This window comes from Dryas octopetala, chromosome 3 (genome assembly GCF_963921425.1).
Source record: "Dryas octopetala chromosome 3, drDryOcto1.1, whole genome shotgun sequence".
Classification (NCBI taxonomy): Eukaryota; Viridiplantae; Streptophyta; class Magnoliopsida; order Rosales; family Rosaceae; genus Dryas; species Dryas octopetala.
The window spans coordinates 3,348,752-3,361,058 of NC_141368.1; the positions used below are offsets into that span (position 1 = coordinate 3,348,752).

General features: G+C 36.8%; 2 protein-coding genes across 2 annotated transcripts; both read right to left on the minus strand.

Annotated features, from left to right (window-relative positions):
- Positions 1-52: 52 nt before the first annotated feature.
- LOC147289643 (ethylene-responsive transcription factor ERF105-like) lies at positions 53-1,236 on the minus strand. The gene has a single exon (XM_086236834.1). The coding sequence runs from the start codon at positions 1,147-1,149 to the stop codon at positions 202-204; it is 948 nt and encodes a 315-aa protein (XP_086092960.1). The 5' UTR covers positions 1,150-1,236; the 3' UTR covers positions 53-201.
- A 9,480-nt stretch (positions 1,237-10,716) lies between these two features.
- On the minus strand, positions 10,717-11,744 carry LOC147289644 (ethylene-responsive transcription factor 2-like). The gene has a single exon (XM_086236863.1). It carries the CDS (start codon positions 11,608-11,610, stop codon positions 10,888-10,890), a length of 723 nt encoding a protein of 240 aa, XP_086092989.1. The 5' UTR covers positions 11,611-11,744; the 3' UTR covers positions 10,717-10,887.
- Positions 11,745-12,307: the final 563 nt, after the last annotated feature.

The window sequence follows — 12,307 nt, forward strand, 5'->3', positions numbered from 1 at the left end:
ACAGCTTAAAAGATTTGATGAAGAAAAGCATTGATTTCATTATAACAATGAATAAACAAATCCAACAAAAGACGATATGAATTCTTCAACCATATTGTATGTGGTACAGATCATAGATTCATAGACATATATCTAGCTAAATATTTACAATTTAGTTAATAACTTGGGTAATTAATGAGTAGCGAGTCCCTTAATTAATAATTATGTAACTATAAGCTGAGAATAGGCCAAACAAGGGTGAGGAGATAAGGGTGACAAAGGAGGCACACTGAAGATTTCCTCAACGTCTTTGGTATCCCAAATTGAAGTCCAACTTGATGGTGTTAATGGACATAATGAATTAGCTGCTGAACTTGAAACCACGCTCTCTGAGCTGCTTGTCTTCTCCTCCTTCTTCAACTGTTTAGTACTACTCTGTTCACTCTGTTCATCATCATCAGTAGTACGCTCTCTTCTCCTTTTCTTGCTGCCAATCACAGTAGTCGGCTTCAGGGTCGACTCTGTTGCTGTTGTTGTCGTTGATGAGCTAATTCCAGCTTCCAGAGGAAAATTGAGTATGGCTTTGCTTCCGCGCAACTTGAAGGCGGCGAGGTCATAAGCTTTGGCGGCTTCTATGGCGGTTTCGAAGGTTCCAAGCCATACTCTGGAACCCCTTTTGTTGGGGTCACGTATCTCCGCCGCATACTTGCCCCATGGCCGCCTCCTCACACCTCTGTAATGTCTAGCCTCGTTCGTGTTTGAGGGGTTCTGATGAGCAGCAGTAGTAGCCAGAGTTGCTGAGTTTATAGAGCCAGAGTTTGCTGCAGGAGGTATTGCCACGCTTATGGTGGGGCGGCGGTGGCTTAGAGTACTATTGGACTGTTGTTGTTGTTTTGAAATTGGTGCTAATTGTGATGAGTAGTGGGCAATTTGGGGTTTGCTTTCGAATTGGGTTGCTTGGAATTCATCATATGGGAGCAAGTAATCAGAGATTTTGAAATTGTCAGTGTTTTTGGGGTATGAATTGGGTTGGGTTTGTTGTTGTTGGGGGATGTGAGAGGTGCAAAGGTTGAGAGTGGCGATGAAGGTTTCCATGGAGGTGAATTCATTGGTGAGGAGGTGTTGCCTAATCAGATCTAAAGTTGAAGCTTCTTCAGAAGCTGTGGCCATTTTCCAAAGATGAGTGGATATTCAAATTCAAATCAAAGTGAGAAATGAAGATAGTAGTACAAGTCGTTTTGAGTGGAAAAGAGGAGTGTGAGAATGGCTATATATAAAGTTTGGGAAGGGAAGACTGGAAGGAATTTGCAATTGGGTAAGGTGTGGCTTCACACTTGGTTCCTGGATAGAGATAGGAAGCATCATTTTTCAATTCGTGTTGTATAAATCAATAGTAGACTGTGGACTAATGTAGATTGTGGAGTGCATATATCACTTTCTTGCTTATAATTAAGGGTTCACGTGTTCAATTAACATATTTCCAGGGTACTTCCAGCTAAAAGCTGTTGTAGATAAACAAGATGATAATGATGATTACTACTTTAATAAAGTAATTAATTAATTAAGTTACAACTAATATATTATATACAGCCCACGTGCTTCAATTTAAAACCTTGTTTGTTTTTTGGTCAAATAAAACCTTGTTTTTTTGTGTCTTGTTTCTAATACTATGAACCATATCCTTTGTCGATCGTTTCTGCCATTTACTATTATGAGTCTATTATGAGGCATATCTCATAATCAGTATTTTAAATTCGAGAACAATATTTGTACCAATAATTATAGTTTATATAGAGGGTTGGACTTGGGGGTTCTATGGCAAGGTTGGGTACAATGTCAACAATTAATAGTAATAATGAAGTTTATATTTTTTACAGAATTATGGGTTGTATAGCTTGCTGTTGCTGTTAAAATAATTAATATAAAGCTTCTTCATCAATTAGCTGACGACCATGGCTAAAAAAAAAAAAAAATTAGCGGAGGACGAGCGTGCTAGGTGACTTAGGCCCCGTTTGGGATTGCGGTGAAAGATCCAAAAGCTGCTGTGGATGACAATTTTCAATTACCTATAGCAGTTTTGGTGTTTGGTAAAAAAATTAAAAATTGTTTTCCCCCACAATTCTCAACTTCCCACAACAAAAATAGAAAGCAGGTTTCTATGTACTTTTGAAAGCTGCAGTGAATCACAGCAACAATGAATATTTTATTTTACCCATAATACCCTTATTGATTTCTATAATTTTTATTTGTTTATTTTAAATTAAAAAATATGTCCATTATTATTTATATTTTATATTGTAATAATTAATTATGATATTATATTTGTACGATTAAAATTATAATATACCTAAAAAAATAATAGGCATACTTATTTAATAATGTTGTTCTTAAAAAAATTAATGCTAATAAGTGAAAGGCACTTTCAGCATCATGTTCATTTTAGTAATTATACACAGTCACAGCACTTTTACATTAATATTTACCAAACACTTTGATACTGTTTTTTGCACTCACAGCACTTTTGAAAACATAGTTTACCAAACAATCAACTGTTTTACTTCACAGCTGTTTTTCCTCACAACAATACCAAACTGGCCTTTAGAGCAGTCCCAAAAGTGTAGTTGGAACTCCCTTGTCTGATTATATATAATACCAACGACACTGACATTGATCCAAGCATCCGGCCAACAGAATAAGCAAAACACAATTGGTTTTTAATTCAAATGGCTCATTTTCATTTCAAAGTTATAATGTGTTTTTTAGTTTGGTTAATTAAACTCTAATAACTATGAAAGAACCTTTTGATTTCTAAGACTATTCAAATCAAAAGTAAAAATTTGGGAGAAATTCTTCAATAAGACTGCATGACCATATGTTGAGAATAACTTGCATATATGTCCTTAATTTCATAAGGGACATGCTGGTGTCACAGAGAGAGAGAGAGAGAGAGAGAGAGAGGAGGATGGGATATCCCCGTGTCATATAAGTTCCTCTCTCATATGTTTGATATATGATACAATTATTCAGTGTTATTATATGACATTACTGTTTTACTGAAAAATCTCTCAAAAAATAGCCAAGATAATGAGAAAATTCAAGTTTCATTTTAAATGGCCCGGCAAGATCTTTATTTTCTCAATTGATAACTTACACGTTTTATTCCAACAACTAATGCACGTTTTTAGTTCGAATCTTTAGAACTACATGCTCGTGCCCAAGAAAGAAAAACATATTTATGGGCCTCCCTTGATATTGCCATGTATAAATCAATACTCTATAGTACTTTCTTTTCGTATTATTAGTTTAAATTTCGGGGTCCATGCATGATTTATCGAGTCTGGCAAAGATATATATCGAAAACAAGGGTAATAGCTTTCTATTTTCTAATAAAACTCGATCACAGCCTGACCTCACAAACTAAACCAATAGAGTACATCAAATTATTCGGTCCAAAAAAAAAGAGTACATTAAATTAATACCATCCAGCGCCAACTAGACTGGCCACTTGAGTCTCTGGCTGAAGTGATTGTCAATTTGTCATGTAGGGTCCATCCCCAAAGCCAATCTACCAAATTATCCTTCCCGATGCGTAATTTTTTTCAAGAATGTTGTAGTTATAGATCGAACATCAGAATTAAATACAAAATTAGGATATCGATCTAACAAAAAATAAAAAAGGATATTTACCACAAGAAAAAAAGAATAAAATTAGGATCACCAATTTTGTAATCTTAAATTAAAAACACCTCTCTTTTCTCTCTCACTTAACTCGATCTAGCTCCTCTCCCGGCCTGTTCCCCTCTTCCATATACCATGGATCCTTAATTTTGACCCAAGTTTATTTTTTTCATAGAATATGAGATTTGAAAACATTTATGCTTGTCTCACCTTTGAAACTTGAAAGGGGGAATTCAAAAACCACGTGGTACGTGCTCATGCTTGACTGTGGACTATGGTGGTCTCTAAAATCAAACATTTTGCAGTGATCGATCAGTTTCATTCCTTAAAGCAAGTGGATTTCCATATTATATAATTGCATGCAAGCTAGGTGCTTTGTATCGCATTCTACTACTTGCAAATCAAAGTCACTTTTATCGACTTGCACGTATATATATATTAATTGTAATAACTCCTAGGCCATATTATTATAGTACTCATGGCCAATTGTCGACCAAGTGGTTTGGCAATTTTGGCTAACCCTGCAGCTAGTGGGAGCCTTCTATTCTATATATCATCTCAAAGTAAGGAGAGAAGATATATAGAAACCAACTGCTTTTAGCCTGGCCATATTGGCCATGATATTTTGGATTTTTGCTTCCATGCCAATAGTTGTGGCTTAGATGGACCGCTATCCATTGTATTAAATTATGGATAATGACATGATGGATGTTTGATTTCTACCGCATCCTCAGTAATTAGATTATATTATCTATGTAATTATTTTGGTGATAATTATGGAGCCGACATAGAGGCTTTGATTAATAATAATTTGGACCTTATAAATCTTTGCTTTTAGAACATAATGACAAACTTGCAATTTTGTTCCATCTTTTTATTTAGTCAAAATTTATATACATATTTGTTATGTGATTAGTTGTTTTGATAAGTACTTAATTAAAGTCATGGGCTTATTCAAACACAATTAATCTGTCCGCCAACCTTGTTCAAATAAGGTTGAATTAATTAAAACATTGCATAGCCCGGTTTTAAATTACGTAATTATTTAATTAACGGATCCAAAGTACAAGGTACAATAATGCAATGCATTAATGCGGTTGAGCCGACTTGATACGTAAGAACAAAGAAGAAGCCAAATTTTCAATGCCTGCCTTAGGCAAATTGACAAATTTACCTGCTAGTTGGGTGGTCGATATAATAATGGTATTTAATGTACATGGAACTCAGAGTCAGAATGTACGTAAAAAGTTACGTACGTATAGAAGAAAAGTTGATTGCTACTGGATTCACTAGGTAGCTGCCACATCCACCACACGCACTATTGCAATTTCAGACTTGAGATGACTCATATAGGGAAAGGATAGGGCCGCTCGCGGAGTCGGCTGGGAGATTCTGAGCTTCATACGAATTATTAAAATAGGATATTCGACTCTTCATATATACTATTTATAAAATTTGAACGCCTTCCACTTTTTGAAAAACCCAAGATAATTGTGTACTTCGCCTATCTTCAACACAATTTAAAAAAAAAAAAAAAACAAATGGTGGGTCTGCGGCTAGAGAAGAATGGTGGGTTTGGGCTTGTGAATTTGAGAGGGGACGTGAGAGAATATCTTCTCCCTGATAGCGCTCCGCTTGGAGCTTGGCTGAGCATTAGGATGGCTTTCACTTCAGTTGCCCACTTGTTCTTGTTCGCCTATATCAACGCCACACGTGTACCCCAACAAGGAAGACGAAAGACAAGCCTCACAAATACTTTTTTTTTTTTTTTCTTGGTTTAGGATATTTCATAATTTTTTTTATTTTTGTTAGGTGGTTTATGAGTGTTAATGGCGGGGGTTGGGGAGGTGGGGTTTTCGATTTTTTGGGTTTTGCAAAACGTTTTTTTTTTCTTTCTTCACACTGGTGGGCCCCACAAATACACATGTGTCATGCCACATGTGCTGCCCAGAGCGCCATGTGGAAGAGAAGTGATCTAGAATGGCGATGGGTGTGAAATAACCAAATTATCCCTGCCACGTCAGCATTTTTTATGGATATATTGACAGAAGCGACAGAACAAGGTAAAATAGAACATGGATGTAAATTACATATGATAATCTGGGACAAAAAAACTTTAAAGTGATAATTTGAAAATGAAAAATAATTATAGGTGGTAAATAGTGAAATAAGCCGTATATCAATCCCCTAACATAATAAATAGGGTGTGCAATGCATATATGTATTACAGTAGTGCTAGATATACCACATTTTTATACCATAATTTCATACCACCTTATGTGGCAACTTACATGGAATTCATACATTGGATACTAAAAAATAAAAATAAAAACCCAAAAAGAAAAAGAAAAACTCTGTCCAATAAAATAATGACACATGAGATTGTATAAGAATGTGGTATAAAAAATGTGGTAAGTATAGCATTATTCTATGTATTACATCGGTTTGTTATGTATGGGCGGCCTTCTTGTGTTGTGAATGAATGAGAACATAATCAATATGGACGGCGTACGGACGTTGGGTTCGTTTGACATCCATCATAATTCATCAACAACATCAACGCAAAATTCCATCCAACAAGTACAACAATAGAGTCGATCAGTGAGAAACTTGGATCAATATGTAAAAAAAGTAGATATGTTTAAGGGCTTTAATTAATTAATAATAATTCTGGTTTATCATTTTCAGTTAAATTGATCGAAATAGAATATATTCTGTCCTGATGTGTTGTGTTGACATTGTGGTAGGGTGCTCGCTACTTTCTGAAAGTAATACTGTAGAAGCGAGGGACTAGTATCGATTGATCGAGCCAATACTGAGGTGGGGTTGGACTGGCCTCCATGCATTGTCGGAAGAGCATACCCCACATATTATATTATTGCTTGGAAATTTCCAAATGCGGGTCCACCTTGCCCGCTGACTCAAACTTTACGGTGCTTCATTCACTTCCACGGCTCCACAGTGACAATAACATTCGCGTCAAACTCATGGACCAAAATGTGTAACTCTTTCTTAATCGATGACGATCCATAGGGTTGAATATTGACCAAATGAACATCTCAAATAAATCTGGCCTCTTTCATCCATGAACGCAACCATTGATCCCGGTCAATATTGTTTATATCCTTATTCTACTTAGTCATAAAAATACTCTTTCCAATTGGCCCTCATGCTTGATCATCAGTATGGTTTCTGAATTTCAAAATTATTTAATGTAACTCTAATGCTTTTCTACCGTGCATTAATATGATCTCTGTTGTCAAATATATTCGATTTTCATTAAATTAATCATGTATAACTTCTTTATAATTAATAGATTTTTATCCAATGAAAATCCTCTTTCGCTCAACTATAATTCTCTCTACCCCTACTCTCTCTCTCTCTGTCTCTCACAATCACCCTCTCCTCTCGTCTCGTCTCTCTTTCTCCATCTGCGTTTCTAATATTGGTATACTTCACACTCAAGTACTCAGCTATGTACACGTCTAACCTATGAATTAAGACTAAACCATGAGTTCTCTTTCAGTACTAATAAAATTGTTGTTGTAATTAATTAATTTTGTAATTGGGTTTTGAAAATATGTGCAGAACGTACCTAACTATAGCCTATAGGGTAGTGTGGTAAGTAATGAACAATGATGATGTGCACCCACTACCCAAGCATGTACTAGTAGTAGTACTTTAGCTTGTAGGTCATCAACATAGGTTAGAAATGAATTTATAAAGTTATATATTGGGTGATGTATGCCGTCTTAGAGGAATATATGTACGACATTTTGGTTGGTGAATATTGAAACTTTTTTATGATGCGTACATGTGAATATTCAAACTTACGTTGACTTTAGTCTTTAATTGGTTGGTTTTTTTTTTTTTTTTTTTATCCCGGGTAGAGCAAATGTACCTTGAAGATGTCGCTGTCTTGCTTCCCCAGCAGACTCCCATAAGGCCATATAAATATGTAGGTACATTCATCCGGACAAGTTGCTTTTCATGAACGTACAATAGAGAGCTAATCGAAATAAAAAGTCAAGGACCAACTGGTTTGACTTTGTATGTGTAAAGGCTAGCTAATTTACTTATTAATTTGGGAAAAATTTTCAAACAGGATATCTAGTTTGGGGTCAATCTTAGTTTAGGACACCAGTTTGGGTTTGTGCTAGTTTAAGACATATATTTAGGATTTGTATTAATGTGGGACAATCCGTCAACTCCATTAAACTCCGTTAAAATCTCCGTTAAAATGAGGAATAATTTGGATATTTTATATTTTAAAACAAAAAACAAATAAAAAAACAAATTTTACCACTAAAAAGATCAAGACTTTTTTTTTTAGGAAAAAAAATCATTAAAAAGTTTAAAACTAAAAAAAGTCAACATTTCAAAAAGATTAAAACTAAAAACCCACAAATACATAAAATTACATAACAACAAAAAAACAGAAAATGAAAAAAAAAAAATACCCAAAGCCAAATCTAGCTGGGCTTGCTGCTGGAAGGGGATCGGGGTGGGGAGGAAGGGGGGAAGAGAGGAGAGTGGGTTTTGGGTGGGATTTGTGGGTTCTGAGTGTTTGAGCGTAGATGATTTGAAGCTAAATCCAACATCAAAACCATGAACAGGTGGTGGGCTGGAGCTATCGACACTGCCAAGGAAATAATCACAACAACTCCATAATTTTACTCAAAAAATTTATGCATACTCATTTATTAGTGATATGTACGTGCCTTTTATGTTTCTTTCCCAGCTAACATTTTAATTAAGGATGAATATATAATTTTGCAGAAAAAATCAGAAGAAGAAGAAGCAACTCGAAGTCCTTAGAGCATAGGACTGGGCTGGGCCTGTTGCTGGGAGAGGATTGGGTGGGGAGGAAGGGGGGAAGAGAGGAGAGTGAGTTTTGGGTTCTGGGTTTCAGGTGGGTATGTTGGTTTTGGGTTTCGGGGGTTTTGGGTTATGAGTTTCAGTGGTGCTGGTGGCAGAGGGTGAGTGGAGAGGGGATCGGGGTGGGGAGGAAATGGGGAAGAGAGGAGAGTGGGTTTTGGATTCTGGGTTTCGGGTGGGTTTGTGGGTTCTGGGTTTCAGGGATTTTGGGTTATGGGTTTCAATGGTGCTGGTGGAAGAGGTTGAATGGAGAGGGGAGGGGAGAGAGAGTGAGGCAGAGAAAGAAAGTGAGGGGTGGGTTTCGGTGGGAAGCAGGGGGAAGGTCGGCGACGGGGAAGAGATGGGAAGGGGGCACCTGTTGGAGAGAAAGGGAGGGAGAAGAGAAGGAAAGAGAAATGGGCTCGGGGTGGGGGGAAGAAGAAGAAGAAGAAGAAAAAGAAAGGAAAAGGTAAGGGTGCGGGAAGAATCAGAAGAAAAAGAAGAGAGGAAGGGGTGTGTGTACAGGGATGGGGATGGAGCTGGGAGAGAGATCGAGAGAGAGACGGTGAGTTCTGGGTTGGGTGGAGATGAGATTGAGAGATCGAGAGAGGTGAGAGATGAGAGATGAGAATTTTCACAAATCATAAAATTAGTTTTAAATATTTTAATTTATTTTTAGTATTAATGGTTTTAGTTTTTTAGTGGTAACCTTTTTGTTTTTTTTTCTGTTTTTAAAATATAAAATGTCCAAATTATCCCTCATTTTAACGGAAATTTTAACGGAGTTTAACGGAGTTGACGGATTGTCCCACATTAATACAAATCCTAAATATGTGTCCTAAACTAGCACAAACTCAAACTGGTGTCCTAAACTAAGATTGACCCCAAACTAGGTGTCCTGTTTGAAAATTTTTCCCTATTAATTTTACATACCTACCATTTTTAAATCAGAGGTGAAACCTACTAGTTAGATCATATTTGAAATTTTATATGTGTATCACATTTTTAATAAAGAAGAGATTTATATGTATATATTTGTAGGTTCTACCTCTCCTAACAAGGGTTATTTATAAACTCTTCCAGTTATATATAAACTGTTCCGGTTATCTTTCTTATTCAATAGAAAAAGAGACGAGGCCGCTGAATGGCTTAATTAAAAAAGTAATACATATGGTATAAAAAGTTTGATAAACGTTACTCTTTATTCGTCAAATGATTTAACACTTTTTATTTATTCAGATTTAAACTCATTTTTAACAAATTTAATAAAAATCATTTTTGCTCACCATGGTGAGCATTATCACTATAGTGGATGGGTGATATGTGTCACTTGACTAACTTTTTGTGACACGTGTCACTTGACTACCATTTTATGACACATGTCATCAATCCATCATAATATGGTAATACTCACCATCACTTTTTTGTAAAAAACAAAAATGAACTCAACATATTTGTAAACAAATTAATAACTTTATTTACATTTCAACCCTTTATAAGAGAGATAAATGACTAGTCCATGAAATGGCTGCGGGAGTTTAAGAATTTGTTACTTTGACGACCAATGTTCGCGCACGTGTAGCAATCCTAAACTAAAATATCTCTAAGTAACATTTTTCTTTTTTTTTTGGCCAACTCTGAGTAACATTTTTCAAAGTAATGAAATGACACTTGTGTAATCTTCCAAGATGCAGAAACCACCAAAACTTGAGCGGGCTCAAACTTTTGCGTAAGAAAATGATGTTAAAAAAAAACAAAAAAGAATTTGATGAGGCAGTTGATATTGTATTTTACTATTTTATATGGTAGACTGGTAGTGTTGTTTCTTTTTCTTTTTCTATTTTTTTTTTCTTTTTGGTACTATAATTATGTCGTTAGATATTTTCATGTTAGGATAAAAAAGAAGATCGAGTACTGAAATGCTGGCACCCACTCTGACGGCCCGAATAGGTATTTGGAGGTGGGAAACAATTAGACTTGGACAAAGATGAAGATGACAAATCCCAAGTCAGTGATTGTCTGGTGCTTGTGGGCCTTGTGATTATTATTGCTTAACTGATATTTCTTCGATCAATTGATGTCTGTGGATATATCGAAGTATATTACAGATGAACCATTGGCCATCGAGAGTTTGGATTTTTGTTTCCTTGTCTGATATATATGGAAATAAATTAAGAAAAACCATTCAGTCTGACAAACGAATGAACAAAATTACAACCTCGATCATCCTTTTTTTTTTTTTTTCTGTTTTATAATATGGTTTTATCCATTCGTTATGTAATGCAACATCATATCCATGACCAAACCGAAGATACTAAGTAAAACAGAACACAAAGTCTGACTAATCTGGTTGGTGATTTGCTGGCATGGTTTTCAACTAACTAATAGTTGCTCACCAAGTGGCAGAAGACCCATATTGGTCGCCAAGGTGGTGGGTTTGGTCCTCTTGGCATTATCCAAAGGCGGCGTTGGGGTGGGCTGGTCGGGGTCTCGGCGCTTGCCGGTGACTCTGACAGGTGGAGGCTCATTCAAGCCAATCCGGTGGGGGAAATTAAGCAAGGCCTTGGAACCGCGCATCTTGTAAGCGGCGCGATCGTAAGCCAAAGCAGCTTCCTCGGAGGTCTCGTAGGTGCCAAGCCACACTCTGGAGCCGTTCTTAGCCGGGTCGCGAATCTCCGCCGCGAACTTTCCCCACGGCCTCTGTCTGACCCCTCTGTAATGTCTCCCTCGAGCGACAGAAACACTTTGTTTTGGGACAAGAAAATTGGGAGCTTGAGACGGCGTTTGATTGGGAAGTAGGTGAACCTGAACTTCCTGTTGGTGTTGGGTAGTGAACAAGAGAGGCAGTTGATCATCATCTTCTGTGGGCTCGACTTTGATGTCGACAGTGGGATGGGCAGCACCGCTGGTATTCGTTAAATCCATAGTGCAGGGAGACCAGCCGAAGCTAAGAGCGTCCCAGAGAGAGTTGTAGACAATCATGTCTTCTGGATCGTCAAATTTAAAGGGAAGGTCACCCCACTCTTCCATTAAGCATGGCATCATCATCTCCTGGCTTTGGTCAGGAGGACCATTCAGAATCACTTGTTTCATCATCTCTTTCTTTGCTTGGAACTTAATTGGCAGAGACAAGTGAGGAGTGGGAGCAGATTGATTGACGAATTTTGGTAGAAGAGAGACTCATAGCTATATATAGACAGCTCCAGGAGCAGCCAAACTAAATTCTCCCTTTTTATTTTGCTTTTCTTTATGATTTGGGTATTACTATTTTACTATTTCTATTGGACTTTGGAAGTGGCCAAATTGGTTGGGAGGACTGTGGAGGAGGGGTTTCTGTCACGTGACCTATGACTATGGGGTCGAGATGCTGATGTCATGAGCTTTCGTTACCCATAAGATCCAAGACTAAAATGGGAGGACCATAGATGAGTCATCAAGCATGTCCCTTCTCTGATATTTTTTGCATTATATGCGTGTAGTGTGTGTGAAACACAGACTACAATTTTGCTTTAGCTTAGCTTTTAGTTTAACTGCCATCATTTATTACTCATTGACATTTCTACATTCTACCGACAACCGATGACCGCCACTTTGTACACATCAACACCGGCTAAAACAACCGACCTACATGAGTACGTGTGAAATTCAAACTACAGCTTTTTTTTGTTTTTTCTTCTTATAACATTTCAACCATGCTGTACTATGATCATGTAGCATACAATTGTTGTATACAACCATATTATATCAAAGCTCGTTATATGAGAAAGTGGATGTGAAAGATAGTTGTATACAT

Bases quoted from the DNA above. Each gene is read 5' to 3' on its own strand.
- LOC147289644 (XM_086236863.1), bottom strand. From the start codon at position 11,610: ATGATGAAACAAGTGATTCTGAATGGTCCTCCTGACCAAAGCCAGGAG.
- LOC147289643 (XM_086236834.1), bottom strand. From the start codon at position 1,149: ATGGCCACAGCTTCTGAAGAAGCTTCAACTTTAGATCTGATTAGGCAA.